This window comes from Poecilia reticulata, chromosome 18 (assembly GCF_904066995.2).
Source record: "Poecilia reticulata chromosome 18, P_reticulata-male-v2, whole genome shotgun sequence".
Classification (NCBI taxonomy): domain Eukaryota; kingdom Metazoa; phylum Chordata; class Actinopteri; order Cyprinodontiformes; family Poeciliidae; genus Poecilia; species Poecilia reticulata.
Genome location: NC_088847.1, coordinates 11,984,273 through 12,004,176, shown reverse-complemented (window position 1 = coordinate 12,004,176; position 19,904 = coordinate 11,984,273). Strand labels below are relative to the sequence as shown.

General features: G+C 40.5%; 1 protein-coding gene across 2 annotated transcripts in view; it reads right to left on the bottom strand.

Annotated features, from left to right (window-relative positions):
* Window positions 1-19,821, bottom strand: part of stim2b (stromal interaction molecule 2b) — a 47,816-nt gene extending 27,995 nt beyond the window's left edge. Inside the window, exons 1-2 of one of the 2 annotated variants that reach the window (XM_008435479.3) lie at window positions 18,888-19,821; window positions 18,245-18,409 (exon numbers count right to left, since the gene is read on the bottom strand). In XM_008435479.3, coding sequence (XP_008433701.1) covers window positions 18,245-18,371 — 127 coding nt within the window. In that variant the 5' untranslated portion in view covers window positions 18,372-18,409; window positions 18,888-19,821. Of the gene's footprint in view, window positions 1-18,244 lie in introns of both variants that reach the window. The other variant, XM_008435480.3, reaches the window with a different exon arrangement.
* Window positions 19,822-19,904: the final 83 nt, after the last annotated feature.

The following is a 19,904-nucleotide window of genomic DNA, read 5'->3' as shown; positions in this document are numbered from 1 at the left end:
GTACCTACATCCAGTTGAAAATCTAAGAGATTTTCTTTTGTAAATGCTCTCAGTCCAATCTGAAGAGCTCAAGCCGTTTCCCGAAAAACAACAGGCAAACATTTCAGTCTGAAAATTTGAAGCTGTTCCGAGCTACTTTACAGCTTTTCACTTTTTACAAAACCAAACACTTTGAAACCGTCCAATGAGCTTCCATTTACAAAGAGAGCTGTATAATTTTCAGATGGCTGTAAATCAACAGCATGAGTGTCACTGTTTTCCCAGCAGTGAGGATTAGAACCGGTCTCGGAAAACAAGCAGAGACTTTAAATCAGCTCTTCACAGACCACAAAGGGAGATCTCTACGTGGGACCGAGCTTAGCTCCGATTCCGTCCTCGCTATAACTTGATCTGGGACGAGGAGCCTGATTCAGGGTAAGCGTATATGAGAGGAGGGAGTGTGCGTGGGGGCCAGCGGGGAGTTAAGACAGCAGGATACGGTGGGTTTGATGATCTGCGACTGTGGGGAGCTGAGGCGGCCTCTTTTCACCAGCACACCAGCTTGAGATTTCTCAGGATCCTCTGCTATTTCCTCCTCCTCTTCCACACACACACACACACACACACACACACACACACACACACACACACACACACACGCACACACACACACACACACACACACACACACACACACACACACACACACACAAACCCCTCTTTCTCCAGACAGTAATTTTTCATTGCAGCATTATTCATCACACAGCAACTATTAATACAGACTTTAAAGTAAATGTTTTTTTCGGCGGCGTTACAACGGCTGGCAGAATCAGAAAGAGGCTCAGACAAGACATAAATTGATCTCCAGCACGTTTATGCAGTGAAACTCTCAACTGGCCAGATAATATCACCAACATTTTGAACATGATTGTTTTGTTATTTTGCTGAAACTTAGGTATCCGATTAAAAATAATCAAATTTATATTTAACATTATTTAAATTGAGGTGGTAACAATCAAAATGTTGGGGGTTTTTAGCGGTAGTAGAAATCACTTAGATCATGCTATATGATGTTAATGCATATTGTTTTTTTGGGTTTTTTTGCGCAAGTCCGATTTAAAATGTGATGGTATTTTTGATTCAAGGTTATGCTGTGAGTATTGTCACAGTGCATATGAAACCAGTGCTTCCCTAAAATAATTCAGCGGCTCTCAAAACTTAACACACCTCTGTTAAAGCTGCAGGTTTTTGAAATTTTATAAAAATGTAACTTATGTGCCATTTAAGAAAAAAAAATAATAGGGGAAGACTGTTGGATACAAGTGCATGCTTTATAGGAGCAACTTTTCCTTCAGGTTAGTCTTTCATCCTTTTTAGAGTTCATTTCTACCGTCAATCTGAACAGAAACAGAAAACAGAAACTCAGTCCGGATCTCCTGGTAGTAGTCAGTGAATGCAGCACCATTACTGCATAGGACTGCGGATAATGAATGTATATTAGGTAATTACAGAGTTGCATTCATGCCATTAACAACGTTTGGTGAAGCTTTGGTTTAGCGCAGCAGGAAAGCGGTTTTATGGCAGGCGCTGAGGTCTGTACAACAGCCAACTACACTCTTCCACTGCCAACACAGCAGCTGCAACCAGATGCAGGTTTTTCAATAAAAGCATGCTGGTGGAAAAATGCATTGCTTTCCCTAGAGTCTTTATTGGCTACTTTCAGACTGAGGTTTGTTTGCAGTGAACTAACAAAACATCAACTTGTAAAATTGGCATTATTTATTTTATCTAATGCCAACTGTAGCCATCACTGCAACATTAAGCGGTGTCGTTGCCTGCTGCGAGTTTTAATGCGCCTACTCTGACGAAAGCAAGATCCTAAGACTCAGTTTGTAAAGAGCTAATTGCTCTTGCAAAGGCATGAGGAAGAAGCATTCTGGTTGTCTGGCACGAGGAATGCAAAATATGTTTGCATTCCTGATCCTCGGGGTTTGTTTGCAGGAAATCCCCAGGGTTCACCTTTGGCTCATTAAATTTGAATCAAGATAAGTATTGCTGCAGCTGCTGCAGGACAGTTTAGATAAGCTCAGAGTCCACATTAGCAAGACTCTGAGCTAAGATATAAAAGCTGTCCCAACAGAGGTAGGGCAGTCGAGTCTTTTTATTTTGCCTTCTCTGTGTGTTTTACGAAAAGACCGATTGGGAGAGGGGAGTATAGGTCAGCTCATCTCTGTTACGCAACACGCTCCTTAAACGACATACCGACAGGAACAAGTCAGCCGAGGTTGTTTTGAGGCAAGTCGGGTCCTGTGTGAAGGAACAAAGTGTTTAAGTTTGAAGTAAGATTGAAGTAAGATTAGTGTATTTTTGCAGAACTGCGATGGAAGCACTTTTTTTTGCATCACACGAGTTGTGTAACAACCGGATGTTACTACTGGCGGAAAAGACGAAGAAGACAACAGGAAGCGGTGGGAAGACGAACAAACTTATTCACGTGTGACTCTACTTGCCTTTTTTATTGAACGCAAACAATTGTTGTTGTTTTTTTGCAATGGCAATTTTGCCATTGCAAAGTTGTTTATTTTTTTGACAAAATTTTAATTTTGTGCACATTTGTAACAGAAACACAGCCAGTAAGTGTCTGTCTATCTAAGCTTTGCTCTGCGCCAACTTTAGGTGACGAAAATGGCTCAGCTTTGGTCAATTTTGATGCAAAAGAGTTAATCTCTTTCTAAATGGTATACCTTCACACATTTATTATTTTCTTTGAGCCAAGTAAGGAGCCACCGCAAACGTTTAAAAGAAAGGCAATTTAGAGTAACACAACAACAAAAACAGGCATTATTTTGGACTGTGGGAGGAAGTTGGAGCACCCAACTTCCTTCCACTGTGTGAACCTGGCTGAGGATGTGATGTCAGAGTGGACCGTCGTACATGCTGCCCATGTGGCAGTCTCATAAGTCAAGCTGACGGGCCAGTATTAAAGGCGGGTAAATAAAGCTTCGGGAGAGTCTACCATTTCAGCTCATCAGCAACCGTTAGTAAGACACAAATATCAGTCACCAGCGAGAGCAGAGGTATGAGAAGGGTGGAAGAGAGGCAGTTAAACAAGATACAGAAAGGGTTTGTTACTCTCGGTTTTCACAAGTTGGTCACAAGAGTGCAATGTTAAAAACAGACCCCGTTTTGAGAAGCGTTCTCCTCCAAAAGTAGTTTGTGGATCAAAATGAGTCGCTAAAACGGAGACTGAATCCAACTTGCAACTGGGGACCTTGTAAGACGTGTTTCAGCGCTGATGCTTTACCATCATTCATTTGATGCTGTGCTGACAGATGAGTCTTTAAACTCCATGTGTTGCAGCCAGGTGTGGCAGAGGAATGCATTGCAACAAAGTCACCAATGAGCAGTACGCACAAATATATGATTACGCCCGATGAAAAGACAACCACTGCCATCCACAAACACAACTACGGGTTCTTAAGACGCCTCGATAAGCCACCTCTCTAAGCTGTATTCAACATGTCTGAACGAACCTTCATTCGCTCTGAAAGACGACGGAATACAGAACATATCGAGCACATAGCACAGGAGGAGGTGGATCAGCTCAGGGATCTGCGATTGCAGAGACAAACGACTGTGACGTCTTGCTGGCTTACAGGAGCCCACTCCTTTTGCGAAAAATCTTGAGCATCTCAACCAACGGTAATCCCCTGCTTGGGCAACAGCTTGAAACGAGAGGGCAGACGAAGAGGAAGGGCCTCAACATCTTGCTTAGTCTGATGAGAAAACTTCCAGAAAAGGAGACGTTCCCTGCTTTCTCTCAGGAATGTCTGAGTAAGAACCAGAACACGGGATGTGCGATGTAGGCCTCAGACGCGAGGAGGAAAGGGCACCGCGAGGCCGAGCAATCATTTAATTAGCTGAACTCGACACGCTCCTCTGGACAGGAGGTTAATGGAATGAGTGTCTGCAGAGAGGCAAAGGGGATAGTTGAAGAAAAGCATGATGGGAGTTCAGTGTGTACATTCAGTATATATTGTACAAAGACCAAAAACAGTAGAAAATCAGTTCTGCCACTGAGCGTGCCTCCTTGTTAATCCCAGCTGGGATTATGCGTTCCCCCATCTCTTACGGGGCCTGAGGGATGGAAAGCTAAAGAGAAGAGGACAAATGTGTCTTTGGATTTCCAGCAGAAACAAAATAAGTTTTACAGTCACATAAATTAAGGTTAGGATTTCTGGGGGGGAAAAAAGCCCTGACAAAAGTGTTCACTCACCCTCATTAAATTCAGGTGTTCTACCAAGTTTCATTGCCACATGTATAAAAACCCAGCAGAACGGGGAAAGCTTCTACAAACGTCTGAGGAAGAGTTGGTTCCAGTCGTGAAATTTCCTTGCTACTAAATATTTCACAGTTAGAGGCATTAAGAGTGATTGGAAAAGACAGAAACTCAGCCACAAAGTGGTAGATCATATAAAATTACAGAGCAGGGTCAGTACATGATGAGGCTGGCAGTGAGCAGAGGTCACCATTTATGCATTCAGTAACTACAAACCTCCCAACTTCAGATCACTTCAAGAACAGGCCACAGAGAGCTTCGCAGAATGAGTTTCCATTGGCAAGCAGCTACTTCCAAGCCCTTTATCATCAGGTTCAATCGTAAGCATCGGATGTATTAACCTCACTGGACGTTTTCACACATCTTACTCTGGTAGACTCAGTTTAATTGGGAACCAAAATTGCAACATTCGCTGCATTTGTGTACATGTGTCAAATGTACCAAACTCTTTAAAGCAACCTGGTTCGTAACCTCACCCAGTGGTGGCGTTGCACCAAGAACCTCTGAAAGAAACTGTACAAAGGCCTCTGAGCACAACCTCCTGTTCCAACATGAATGCACCAATACATGAAGCAAGCTCCATAAAGACTTGAGAAAGTTGTTGTGTAAAAGCTAGATAAACCTGCACAAAGTCCTGACTACCTTGGGAGAACTTAAGACTGGACATCATTAGCCGAGTCTTGTTGTCCAACATGAGTGTCTGACCTCATAGATGTGCTTCTGGAAAAATGGCCGTACATCCCTATAAACACACTCCTATACCATGAGGAAATCCTGTTTACTAGTGTACAGTAAAAGCCATTGTAGCTGCAAAGAGCACAAGTTTACACAAATGGTATGAACAGCACCTTAAGTTTTGTGACACGATTACAGCAAAATGAATACAAAGAGATGAAAAAGTGTATGTGTGTGTGTGTGGGAGGGGGGGGCATTGTTGAGGTATAAATGTATTTATATCTCAACAATCTCAAGGGAATTATTAGAAAAACAAAACACCAAAGACAGGAATCTCAAGTCACACTTTAAACAATATTTCTAGTTGTGAGCAGAAGAGCGGGTTGAGCGACTGAATGAGGATGAACGCAACAAAAATAAAATGAAACTGTTCCCAGGTGCTTCAAGAAACGATGAGAAGATCCCTTGTCACGCTTTTCATTCAAATTGACTTGTGTGGAAAGGTTTCCAATTCCTGGGAATTCACACAACGAAGGAGCACACCTTGTCCATACACGTTTTTTTTTTTTTTCTTTTACTTCCTCATAACGCATCAGACTGATTAAGCTGGAAGAAGAGTTCCTGGTGGGAATTTATCACTTAATTGTTGAAGGGATACGATCTCAGGGTTTTAAAGTGTGGCATTAGGTCTATTCTTAGACAAATGGAGGACAATAAACACGTAGACCGTCTATCACTCATTGAAAATCTGTTTCACAATCCTTTAATTTGCAAAACAAAAACCTGTCCTCATTCAGCACACCACGTTTTCCATCTACAACCGCCTGCTTTAGATCAGTAAACGCCCTAACAGCAAGATAACAAACCTTTTTCTGCCTTTTGGCAGCCTGCTAATCTCAGGCATGCAGCTCAACGCTTCAGACAAAGTATCTGTCCGAACTCCTGATTTTACAAGTGATTACATCTGTTGATGATCGGTTAATAAAGTAGGTTCAACGCGTAATTAATTAGTTTCCAGTTGACTGCTACTTTCAGTCTGAAGTCCTACAGAAACAGCAAGGGTAGACTTAATCTTTTACCTATTGTTTTATTGTTTCGTCCTTCATGCACTGTTCTACTCAGAGGGATATAAAATATTAGAATGCTAGTAATTGTAATAAATACACATTTTAACTGATGATGTGGTAAAAACTTGTGTAAAAGCAGTCAAAAATACAATACTCCACATTGGTTATTCTTGATTTAGGGTTTCTTTTAATTGATACTTTCACCATTGAATGTTGTAATCATTAAGTTGTATCAAAATCCAAGGTCAAGTCTCTGGAGAGGCCAACGAAGACTTTTATTGGTAGCAAAGAAATGCCAGGAACAAAATGTTCAAACTACCACTGTTACCTTTCAAATTTACGAGGTTTTTGTGCCAAGTTTCTCAGTTGAGAGATTTGTTAACTTACAACGAAATATAGATTTGGTTCTTCTCCAGCATCCTGTGCGTGTCCTTCATCTTCCTGCAAGACCGGATTCTGTCCTGCTTTTTTTTTTTTTTCATTGCCGCTTCTAAATTTGGCTGCGAGGATTTAAGAGTAAGAGATGAATTCCAGAAAACCTGCAGGTTAAAGTGTAACAAATAGTAGGGGTCGTCATAGTAAGTAATGCGTTTTCCAAATTTTAAACTTCTTTTCAAAAAAAAAAAAAAGGTAAGAGTCTTCCTAATTTTTTATCTTTTCCCTAAAGGGAGCCAGGCTTTTTCTGGAGACAGAGAACACCGACTGCTTGGTCTTTTTTTTTTTTTTTCAGACCTGTCCTTGTAAATGACCATTTTCAGAATAAAGCTGCTTGTGTTTACTCCTAGCATATGAATAATCACACCAACTCACCACATATTTAGTCTTAAATTGTATTTTTGTGACCACTTCTGTGTCACCAAAACACTTATGATCTGTTCCACGTGTTAAGTTAATCGTACACAAAATGCAATATTACAGGTTGACTAGCATGAATATGTTTTTGGACCAACAAGGGTAATTCACAACTCCTATTATTTTTATAGTGTGCTGAAAAACGGGAAAGCCAAGGTTGAACTAAAAAGAGAAGTTAAGTTTGTTAAGTTTTAGAAACAACATTTTAATTTGTAGTTAAAAAAAAAAAGAAAATCTAGAAGTAATCAAGGTGATTCATCCTTCAGTTTATTTCCCTTTATTTCTATGAAAATACAGTTTTTATTGGTGAAATTGATTTTTAATATTTTTTATTGGTTAACCAAGGAGATTGGTACACATCACAACTTTGTGAAAGGCTGCTACTAACGTGTCTAACATTTGGTTCTTTCCTGTTTTTTTGCTGCGTGTGTTTGTTTTTGTGGACACACCAGAACTTAGGTTTTATTATAAGAACGTTTGATTAGTAATTCAGTCACTGACGAGCATCATTAAGGTCTTCCCTCAAAATTTTTAAAACAAATTGTGACATGTAATCAAGTTGGACAATTAGTATTTTGAAAAACGTTATCATATTTTGAGTAAGACATTTGAAACTCACCACAGTAAACTTTCCAAAAGCAAAGGTTGTAGAAGGTTCCTGTGTTTCTGAGACAATGTTCTTCTTTTGTTTTCATTGTTTTGTTTTGTTTTCCTTTTTGCAAGAATATACCAAATATCTGTTTGTAAATTAAAAATGGTTATGCGCCTTTGGTTGAAGAGGAAGCCACAGGCCAAAGAAAAATTCTTTATGTCTTGGAATAAGTCTTTAGGAATATTGATAAAGACCAATGTAGAAGGTAATTTCTCCTACAGTGTATGTTTATCCTGCCAAGCAATTTATCCTGCTTGGCAGGAAAAATTGTCAATTATGGGATCAAAATAAAGCTCAACTACCAATGGAAGGACAACTCGGCTAATTTAGCTGATTTAACCTACAAGGAAAAATAACCTGGGTTCTTGAGAAATGAAAAGAACCCTAAATTTAAAATACATTTTCTAGTAACTATTAAAAGTTAATATGAAAAGAGAAATAAACTGAGCTTCCTTCCTAAATATTTTTCTCTAGGTCTCTCGTCTTGTAAATGACGCTGTTATGAGTACAGGTCAGAGCATGACCGTCAGCGGAGACAGAACCGAGAAGGGACGGCATACCAAAGAAATCCACACCACTCACTGCCCTCCTTACCCGGGCCCACCGCATCACGTGACCTCTGCCGAGGGAAAGTCCCTGAAATCTGAGGGGGGCCGCTTCTCTGTGCTCACGTCCAGCATTAAATCTCAAAAATTCACCTGAAAATATGTACGCCGTGTACATTGCTGAGCAAGAAATGGCAAACGATACAGCTACGATGCCCCTGTAACAGTTTTAGACCTCTGTGAAGGACACAACACTGGTTTCTTCCGGTGTTAAGGTGAGAAGTATTGTCACGGTGGGAGCTCGCTCTCTCTGTGACCCCTATCCGTCTTTTATCCAGGAGGCATTGAGCCGCCGCTGGGGTTGGCTTCCGTTTCAAGAAGCCGACAAAGGTGAGTTTCTGTGGCGCCTGCAGTAAAACAAAGTCATCTGTCCAATTTATCATCAACCATCACTGTCAAAAGAGCTGGAGTAATTGATCATCCGACCCTTTGAGCTGCTGCATAAGGAAACTAAAAATAGAGGAAGTGGCACCTAGAAAGGGAACCAAGACAATTGTCTTTCCTACTCGGGTTTAAGCGTATAGATCCGCAACTCTTTACATCTTTCTACACCGTTGCGGGTAATGAAGGGCTCCCCCAGCTTGTGTGCTGCCAGATGGTGACATCATCACCTTAAAATGAGCGGCACAGGAACAACAATAGACCCCCGTTCCTCTGGGGATGTGTGAGGGCAGCCTCTGCTACTGTAAGGTTGCCACTCACAGCAGGAAACAGTTTACAGAGGAGCACACTGACCTACATCTCCAGCTGAGACAGTGAATCAGCTTTTTGGCTGCAAAGGGGGGCCTCTGCTTATGGACGCATTATCTGAAACACCTGTTGTGTTGCCTTTTAGATTCAGGAATGTACAAGTGGGAGTGTTTTCCATTTTAGGTCTTTTATCAAACACGTACTGGACAAGTACTGGAGGTCCGAAATAAACCTTAAAATTGCGATAGGTAGATCTCTATACAACAATTTGCCGCTCCACCAACTCTCAGCACTCTCTTTGGATGTGATCTTGGTCACAGAAACACAATCCTATCAAGGTAAAAAACAATAAAATTTGCGTCACTTGTAGATCAGTTTGTTACCATGGCGACGGACCTCAGGAACAACAATGAGCATCCTGGATCCACAGAGGCAATGCTAGCCACAAGGACATGGGGGAGTATTTTGAAAACTTCCTCCACTTGTTAATAGGGTAGATAAAGGGACTTAAGAACTTGGCATGAGAGGCAACACAGCGATAAAGTATCCAGAAACAGTCGTGTTTTGAATGCAGTCATTAAAAAGTTAATGCCATTTGTGTAAAAATGTTATTGTAAACTGCTTCAGTCGTTTATCCAAAGTTTGCTTCCTGTGTGAACTTGCTCTGCCACCATTCCTGCGAGGTATCTATAGCTGCGTTTCCATTACAAATGTGCAAAAAACTTTGCCAATATTCCGCTAATGTCGAAGAAATACAATTTCGAAATTGCAGTTTCCATTAAAAATGAAACGTAATTGAAATCACATGTGAATATGTTTGTGTTCACACAATGTCATTAACAAACTTGCCGTGCCATTATCCTCCTACCAATTTTTTCATCTTTCCACCAGTAGTAACATTTGCTTTAGATCACGAGCCAAATAGTGTTTATATTTCAGTTTTACAAAATACACTAATTTTGATGCAGTCAAAAAAAAGAACACCCTCATCCTAGCACAAAAACTGTTGATCAAAAAAACAGATTTTTTTTTTTAACTGCCATGTTTCCATTAAGCAAATGTATTTTAATAATCCCAATTTGCGCAATTACGTAGTCAAAGAAAATGCAGCAAGGAAATCAGGACTCTCTTGAGCAAAAAATAATATGTATTTAGCTTGATTATGAAAAATTAGCTGCTACCATAGAAGAAATAGAAATATATAAAACTAAAAAAACTTTCTGTGGTGCAAAACAAATAGCCATGTAGACCTCCAGCACCATCATCATTGTTTTTGTCTGTAACAGAGGAGGCACTTTTCATTGCTGCTATATATTTAGGCAGCTGCATCAAGATCAGTGACTTATAAGCTCCAAACAAAGTGATAAAAAAAGTCCGCATGTTTGTGATTTCTCTGGAGCTTACAGAGCTGACTGTGCACAGCGGAATGATGCACAAGGTACCCGACGTAATGAAGAATAACACATTGTACACAACGCAAAGATTAGCAGAGTGTGCTCTATCAGAGACCTCTGCAGTTCTGCATTAATAAAGACTAGCACAGGTGGTTCCACCTAAACATAGTTATAATTATTCCTAGACTTACTTGACTGCCGTTATCTCCTACTAGTCTCCATTTATGTATTCAAAGTTAATACAGCCATAAACTTTGTGTTCCCTCAGTTTTTGTCTCTCTCATAGAAAAGTCTCCTATTTCAGTAGTTTGGTGTCTTTTTCCCGGATGGAGATATTAATGGAGATATTGCTGTCATTAACTTTTTCTTAGGAACAGTTTTCGTAACTTTCTGTGTCTGAATGAGTTTTCCACAGACAGAGATGGTGACCAAGGTGTTGCTCCCATTGAGTTAGTGGACCATTAGTTTTTGTCCCCATAGGAAGCTCTCCTGTTTATCTCTGTTTTTAGCTGGGGGGTTTTTTACCTATACTGATTCACTTACAAAGCGACTGCTGCCTATGTGTGCATATTAAATACTCATAAGGTTTTCTAAATGTGGTTTCATCCGTTTTATAGATGGACAGAGTAACTACAACCAATAACTGAGTACTACTAGTTTATTTTTCTCATAGACAGTAACGCTAACTCAGTGTTTGTGTCTTCTGTTGTCGCCATAAACTTGCTCATGGTTTGGAAATTTTGAATCTGACCGTATTGCATTTTTTGGACTGGATTGAATTATGTGCAATTGTATCTAAATCAGTTTATTGCATTGGAATAAATTGGATTGATTTTGAAATAGTTATTGATCAAATTGTATGTTATATTGTTGGATGTGAAGTGTTTTTTTTCTTTTTTGCCTTATGAACTGTTCAGAGGTTATTTTTTTAATTATTATTTTTGTCAGGGAATTTAAGTGATTTGTGAAAAAGCCAAAGGGTGGGTGCAAACTTTTCTCATGAGTAAAGAAAAAGGACATGGCGTGTTGAGAGCGAGGACATTATGAAACGTTCACATTGACACTGTGACACCAGGGCAAACCAAAATTTTTCTCTTAAGACTCCAGCTCATCTTGTCTTTCCTCAAGTGTGCGCGTGTGTCAGATTGATAGAACGAAAGGCTGGCCGACAGCAGCATGCAAATTCCTCCGCTCCCAGCAGAACTTAAGCAAGCAGTCAGAAGATAAGCAAATGTCAAACCTCCCTTCCAAACAAATCCCTTTATTAATGCAATCAGTGAGCCCTGAGACAATAAGAGTCACCTCCAATTGGTCTCAAAACACAAAAAAAGACAGATTGACTTTGTCCACTGCGACAGACTGGCGCCTGTCCAGGGTGACCCTGCCTCTCGCCTGGAACGTTAGCTGGAGATAGGCACCAGCAACCCTCCCGACCCCACTAAGGGACAAGGGTGTACAGAAAATGGATGGATGGATGGACTTTGTCCAAAAGTTTGACCGACTTACAGATGCTGAAGGAATTGCAAGCTGCATGTGTTTATTCTGATGCACAGCAGCCACTTACCGCATACTAAGATTTCATAACGCGTCTGCCTGTAACCAAGACAACTATCAACCCGCCTGCTCATCACATCGCAACCAAAGGGAAGCGCAATGTTTGTCGAAACGCCAAACAAGAAGATTAAAGTGGGAGAGGTCACATTTGTACAAAACAGACACCTCCCTGTTGTCCGTCTCAAAAATGCTCCTCCACTTGCTCCTTCACATCACCACCGGTGATTTATGATGTGCATTGTTGTACAAAAAAAAACACACACACACAGAGTGATATACTGTGGTCCCCAAAGGTGCATTCCCAGTAAAGCAGGAACTGTGAAATGTTGATAAAATTCACAGTGAGGAACACGGGCTGTCAGAAGAAAGATGCTTCAAGGAGACAATAAAATACATTTGCCACCTGATAAAAAACATCTCCCCAACTTTGGTTTTCAATCCAAATCACATAAAACCAAGACGAGCAACAAATCCAGCATGTCCTCTAATGAATTTCAGATTAATATTGTAATTATGCTTATTTGGACTAAACCAATGGTGAGAAGGGGAGAGGGACTAAAAGTTATCAATTATTTTCACATCTCTTTATAGTTTGTTGGCTTAATTTATAATAAGAGGTAACAGACACATTATAAATCAGTCGGACTGCAGGGACTTATGACTTTTTTGAAGCAAAAAGAGAGGTAATTCTGGCTCCATTACATAGTCCGGTAGGCACGGTTCGATTGGGAACCAAAGTTGAAACGTTTGTAAAATTTTTAGCTAGAGCAATACGCTTTCATGCCACGCTACATCAAACAATCCAAACCCTTTGAAGAACTTACTATCTTGGCAGTGCTGGTGCTGCACCAGGAACCACTCAAGGAAACAACGTAAAAAAGTAAGACATTGAGTCCAACTTCCTTCTTCACAAAATGTAAACAAGAATGGAGCGGTGCCAAGATTTTAATTTATGCAGGATTTCACTTTTGTATTTGGTAAAAGAACAAGCCAGTTCTCCAAATAGCGCAAGACACACCCAGAATGCCCTGCGCTGCAGTCAGTTTCCTGCTTGTGAAGCACTCTCACATAGGCACACAAATTCTGACAGTGGCCAAAAATAAGTAAGCTAAATGCAAGTAGATTGGTAGAATAAAAACCGTATATTTTATCACAGAATTTCTGAAAGACTTTGCCATAATAGTGGGACTGTATGTTTAGAATTGAGTCAGTATGTTTAACTTTATCTTGTCCGGATTAAATAACACGCAAGATTCACACCCGTGTGCCTAATCCTTGCTTTTAAAACAAAGTGCAAAGTATTTTACATAATCATTTGCATGACATCTATGTCCATCATGGCTAAAAGTAAACCTCTGGCCAGGACAGTATGTACTCAAAGATTTAGCGTTAAATTTCTAAGCTTAAAGTCAACATTTCCATTTTGAAACATCTGCAGTTATCCCTCCAATAACCGGTTATGTTCAACCCGTGGCCGGATCTTTGAACATCCCAAATCACAGGGGGATATACCTGACCCACCTACAGTTTCACCGCCTTGCTGCTCCCAGCAGGCTAAATGGCAGCTTTGAAGCCTGAGAGGATTGGATAAGAGCAGCCTTCATCTCTGAGCTCGATTAAAAAGTCAAAAATCTGCAGGCCTTCTAAATGAATTTTCACACCGCAAATATATTAAAATCTGAATTCGATCCTTACTATTCTCTGTTGTTTGTGTCTTGTCATTGTCAAGTGTCCCTCTCAGAAATGCTTTCTGAAAGCGAGACACATTTTACAAAGGTAAAGTGAAGAAGAGTGAAATGTATCGACTACTTCACTAGCAGATGACTTAAGTAGTGACGATAACAGCTTTACTGTTCTAAGATCTTATTTAATAGTTATAAAGTCCAGTCTTTTAATGAAAAACCCCCAAAACTATCCGGACCCTTTGAAAATCTGAGAGCAACTGAAACACATTAGATTGTAAGCAGACCTCTGCACGAACACACTCAGACAGAGACTTGTGTTTTCTTAGCCTGACACCAGGGCAGCTGACCTTTCCAGGGAGCCGTGTGGGAAACGGCTAACACTGCGGTCATGTTTACTGACATTGTATTAAATCACTGCCATCTCTGCATCCACTTTGCTCCGCTGCGTGCTGGAGGAGAGAGGGTCGCCGCCGGCCCCTGGGCTGCTCTCACGCTGGAAAAGGCAGAGTGTGCCTCTGCCTTATTAATCAATAAACCGTATGTATCCTGGGTTTATTTTCAGCGACTGGATTCACACTTGTAAAGACACGGTCCTGAATGTTTACCAGCTGCCTCGGATGAGGTTTATTACCTTCTCCTGCAGCTCTGCCACACGTGGGTGGGACGTATTGGGTGGATATGCATATTTAAATGAATTTAAGGCTAAACATTTGTCAGGCTGCTTGTGAAGCTAGCAGCCTGGCACCTGGGCACATATTGGTCTACATAAATAGCTCACAAGGAAGAGGAGTCAAACAGCGGATGGAATAAGAAACTAGGGTTTCACTTTGGATTTATCTAAGACTAACATTGAAGAGGAAAACTAATATTTACATCAGGGAAGCATCTTTAAAAATAAAACTCTGCTTGCAGATGCACAAAATGTCATGTGTGGACAGTTAACGTGTACAGGAAGCATAAAAAAGAAAGAACAGATAAATAAAAATATTAAATTGTGTGATTATTCAATTACTGGCCTGTATTAGAAAATAACAATCATCATAGAACTCAGAGCCTTACCTGACTTACACAAAAGACTATTTAAATGCAACTTGGGGAAATCTGCTAAGCACACTCCATTTTGTTAGTCATAACGGCACCTTTAGCAGCAATACCTTGTCATAATCCTTTTCTTTATGACTTTATAAATTTCTTCCATCTCTATGACAACATTGCCCAGAGCCAATTTGGTTTGAGAGTGTACATTTATGCACGACCACCGTGGCATTTCCGACAGGTAAAGTCTGGACTTTGGCTGGGCCACTTGAAGCTACCTCACTCCACGGCAAGGTGCTCACTGCTCCACCGCCGGGCATTGCGGTTTTTATGAGGCATTTATCCTGATATGCTGTGTTTGGTCTCCAAACATCTACAATGTGGTCTTATATTTTCCAAGGACTCCTTATCAAATCTAAAGCGGATGTTTTCTCCTGGCAACTCTTCAAAACAAGCCATACTTGTTCATTCTCTTTTCTGGATGTCATGCAATGCAACATTTAACACGCTAAATGAGGAATACAGAAGCCTAAATTGAGCTCTTGGGTTATTTGGAATTTCTCATAACATTAGATAATAACCATGTGGTAAATTTGTTTAAATTTGTGGGATATTCACTCCGGGGAAAGATGGAAAACTGTTCAATGTTTTTGTGCCACTAGAGAATGGATTTTAAATTGTTTGAAAATTACCTCGAAACCCTTCCTATTGTTTATTACAGAGGGTTTTTTTGTTTTGTTTTTTTTAACAAAAAAGAAAGACAGTTGAATTAGCATGAGAGAGACAGTCTGGGGGAAAAACTGGCCCTGGTTTTTTTCAAACAGTGCTCTAAAGGTAAAAGCCTAAACAACTTATATATTCAAGATATGTGGGGTATGCAGAGACGTTAGCTGGCCTTTTCCTGACCTTAGACCTTTACGAGTCCTGAAGGGGTGGAGGTCAACCCTGATGATTCTCTCTGCAGACCTAACTGATTGTTGTCGGACCTGTCCTGTCAAAGTAACTCAACTCCTGCTTTTTGAAAGAGCGGTCACAATTGTCGATCAACTGATTAAAAGAACTGGGCTTCTAGAATCCCTTCTAGAAAATTTCGGCACACAGGGTGTACTTATGGGGTTTTTCTTTCTTCATTAATGTGTTGAACATCATGAACATTTTCTTTTCCACATGACTGAACAAAATCATCATAAAAGGTAACATTTATTAAGGCCATAAAAAATAAAAGAAACTAACTACACAAAGTACAAAAAGTACAAGAAGACGTGGTTGAAAGCTGCAGTAATATTCTATTAAGTTGATTAAAAGAAATACACTGTGGCTTCCAGAATCCCTAATGTGCACCAGAGCATATTCACATCTTTGGATAAGACTTAAAAGAACAGCAGAACGCTTTTGGACGGGCTCAGCAGAAAGCCCGATACTCGCAATGCTTTAATTTATCAGTCAAACATGCTTCACACTGAGGTGAGATCAGGCGTAAGTCTGGGTACAGCAGTTAGAAAGTACCCTGGCTGTTTTTAAGTTAATACCAGCGACGCATTTTGTTCGGCTCCGATAAATTCGTAATAAAGTGGAGGACGAAAACACAAATGACCCATTTCTAGAGCAGGTTTTTGTGGCTGAGTATTTGCCAGCAGGGCAACATCAACTTCCTGGACTTTCTCCTGGTCACATGGCAACAGAGCCTGTGAAAAGAAACCGTTTCCTCAAAGGAGACAAAACTGTGAAATGAACAAAGTGTCTGGAGAAAAAGAAGACGGACTCGGTGTATAACATTCAACCTTCACAAACTACGACAATCCTCCGTGGTTCCAGGTTATATCAGGTGTTCTACAGCATTGTCTAGCTCTTTAAAGGTCATCTTTAAGGTCAGACATTGAAGAAAAACTACGCCCATTAGTAAGTCAACACTTGCTCACTCTTTAGGCTGGGCCATCAGTGTGAAATGTTGCTTTTTTTTTAGGCCTGGATGATTCACAGCCTGCTCTTAAGTGATTAATTTCAGAAAAAAAGGGCATTTTGTAAAAAAAATTAAAAAATCTTGAGAATAAAGCGGATTTATAAAAGCATCTTGTGTCTAAAAAAAGTTTTTTGAAGTCAGAGAAACTGTGTAACGTAGCACAAAGCTAAAATAAATGGATGCGACTGACTTCTTGAAAGCTAAAAATAAAAAAACAAAAAATGTTGTGCAATGTTCATTTGCATTTTGCCTGACACTACAACTGAAAACGCTGCTTATTTAACAACTATGGTGGTTGTATTTTCACTACTGTATGTGTGGATCAGGGAAAATCCTTAACAAATTTAATACACTGTAGCACCCAATTCTTGTTTTAATGACTACAATTTTGTGTTGTGTGATCCTTCCTGGGAAATAAACCCAAAAATGAATATATTTATGCCCTTGATGAGCATATGTAAACCTCTGACTGGAATATTAAATAAAGGAAAAGACAGCTGGAGCACATATTAGTGTCCCAAAAGTATTACATATCCTTTATGACACAAAGAAACCCATAAGTTGGCGTCTGTATTTAACCCTGCCAGTTAAGGCACAATGTGAAGAGCTGTTCAGTCTGTTCAATCAATAAAGCCTAGTTAAAGACGGATGCAAATGGATAGAAAATAGTGCTCTCATTAGTTTATGTCGATACTGCAGTTAAAAGGGGTGAAGAAGGGTGAGCGAGTTCATCTGAGGCTTTAACGATCAAGAACATACAATGACTTCCTAACGTATTCACACTTTGTCCCTGCTATTAACTTTAATGTGTTGCAAGAATTTTCTGAGAGCTCAACACAGTCTATTGCATAACTGTACAAGCTTTGAAAATCTGGAGGCTTGAAACTTTGCTTAAATTGTTTTATTTTTTTGCCACAAAGTGTTAACCTCAGTCAAACCTGAAGGAGAGCATCAATTTTAAAGCCATAGCACAGATTCTCAATTGGATCTAGATCTGGACGCTGACTGGACCATTCTAACAAAGGAATGTGCTTTCATCTAAACATTGTAGCTCTGGCTGTATATTTAGAGTTGTTGTTGTGCTGGTAGTAGGCGAACCTCTTCCAGGATTCTCCTGTAATCATCCATTTTCCCAATCAATTTAACCCCGTTTCCCTATTTAAAACTAGCATCCCTAGGGAATAATCCTGCCACCACCATGTTTTACAATAGGGATGGTGTTATCAGGGTAATAATGTGCAGTGGTAATAACGTTTAATTTTGCTCTCACCTCCTTAAGAGTGTGCATCCACTTTCAAATATCTATTTCTTTGTGCTGCTTCTGTCAGATCCGATTCAAAAACAACACGAAAAGGTTTGTGGTTGTGAGGGAACAAAATGTAAAAAAAACAACAAAAAAATAGAAGGCAAAAGGGTTGTGAATACTTTTACAAAGTACTGCGTGTAAACACAGCATGATTTCCCTGTCGTGCTTGATGAATAAAGTCAATACCCTTGCATTTAAAGATTCTGCAGCCTGCATTTTAGTCATGTCATGCATTCCTCAGCAACGTACAGGAGGGGTAAAAAAATGCATCACTCTCCATCAATGCGCAGGGCTTTCCTCGGCTTTCCCCGAGAAAACCACTGGGGACCAGAGGGAAACGAGGAGGAGGAGGAGAAGAGGAGGCTGTGTGTTCGGTGGGGGTAAATTCTGCACGTATATTCAATATATATTTTTTTAAAAAAATGACAGGCACGAAGCGGGTTGATCTTACCTGTGATGGCTACATTTGCAGCATCAGACGAGTGGCTTGGCAGATCATTCGAGTAGGAGCACTCCGAGCCCAGTACCGCATAGATGACGAGTCCACGTAGCAATACATTTATTACCATATAACTCATGGTGGAAATTAGGACGGGAAAATGAGGGAATTCGTATCCTGCGAGGGGTTAATTAATTGCAAAACACACAGCAGTTAGCAGCCTTAATGTAAAGATAAATATTTTTTAAATCAGAATAATTATAACTGGAAAATAAATGCCGTGTCACGAAAAAAAATAGACACCTGTAATAACGGGAAAGCTAGCTAACATGAAATATTAATTGAAGGTGGGTCAAAAAGGGGAGCTAAGAGGTGCTTCTAATGGTTTCACAGGCTGTTTGAGAGGGGGGCCACCCCATGGCTAATTTTATACATTTAAAAATGTGTATTAGCTTACAAAATCACATGAAGCCTGTAGGAAAGAGCACTCAATAACTACGACGTCAAAAAAGAAAAAATACAAAATAAAATAAGCAACACACAAGTAGCGTTGTTTAACCGCGGGGCTACAATTAGCAAAAAAAAGAGTGGCGATTTAAATCCTTAGGTTAGAGCTGTGAGTGGGAAGAAAAACAGTCAGTGTACTTCCACGTACAGTAGTGTACAAACACCGGCATATTCCGCCTCTTCACGTCGAGCAAGAAAAAAAAACAACAAAAAATCCCGGTTGCATCAAATATTATCCATTTCTCCGCTCCTCCTCTCCGTGTAGTCCTTCTCCGAGCTGGATATCGGCCGCACACGACATCCGCCTACTTCCCGAATGAAGTTTTTAAAGTCAGCTCTTCATGGCTCTCCGTGATACAGTATCCTCCCGTCATGTTATCAGCTGCTGCTGCTCGCTACGCTTCGCCTCGCCGGCTGGCTGATGGGGACCAGCGGGAGAAGGAAGTCGGTATGCAAAGCGGCTTGACGTGACGAAAAGGACAGGGAGGGGTGAGGACGGGTGAGGAACTGTAGTTTGCCTCCTAATGCCCTCGCGTGCGGGACACCATCTGATCACGAGAGACCTTTTTCTGGAGTGTTTGTACCTGTATGGAGGTAAATTCAGAGCGCTATCGCCTCCCTGTTACGCCGGGGATTTAAGCTAATGGTGCCCCGTGGGTTTACTTTAGCCACACCACGCAAGAACCCCCGGAAGCCTCCAGAAACTTAGCGTGGTGTCTTCTTCCACAGTGGAGGATGAGCACGTTTTTAACCGCCTCATTGTTCTCCTCCATCGGCCCATCCAAGTTTTTCTCCCCCGACCGAGCGATCCCATTGGCTGGACTGCCCCGACATGGCAGCGTCTGATTGGTTGCTTCCAACAGCACAGTCTTCTGTCTGCTTTTGAAGATGCCCCGCGCGGAAAACAAAGGAACGTTGTTGCTATTGATGGTCAGCGTAGGGTTTATGGATAACACCTTTATAACAGTCTTGAAACATCGTACATAAGCCTCATGATACAATTCATGATTCAGACAACATTAGAATAAAATGTAGAACGATATTATGATTATGACACCCCTAAAACAATTACATAATGTACAAGTAAAATGGCTAAACTTCATCGACTGTCTTCAGTTTATCAGAAATCAAGAGGTGTAAGATTAGGAACACCAGGATCAGGGGG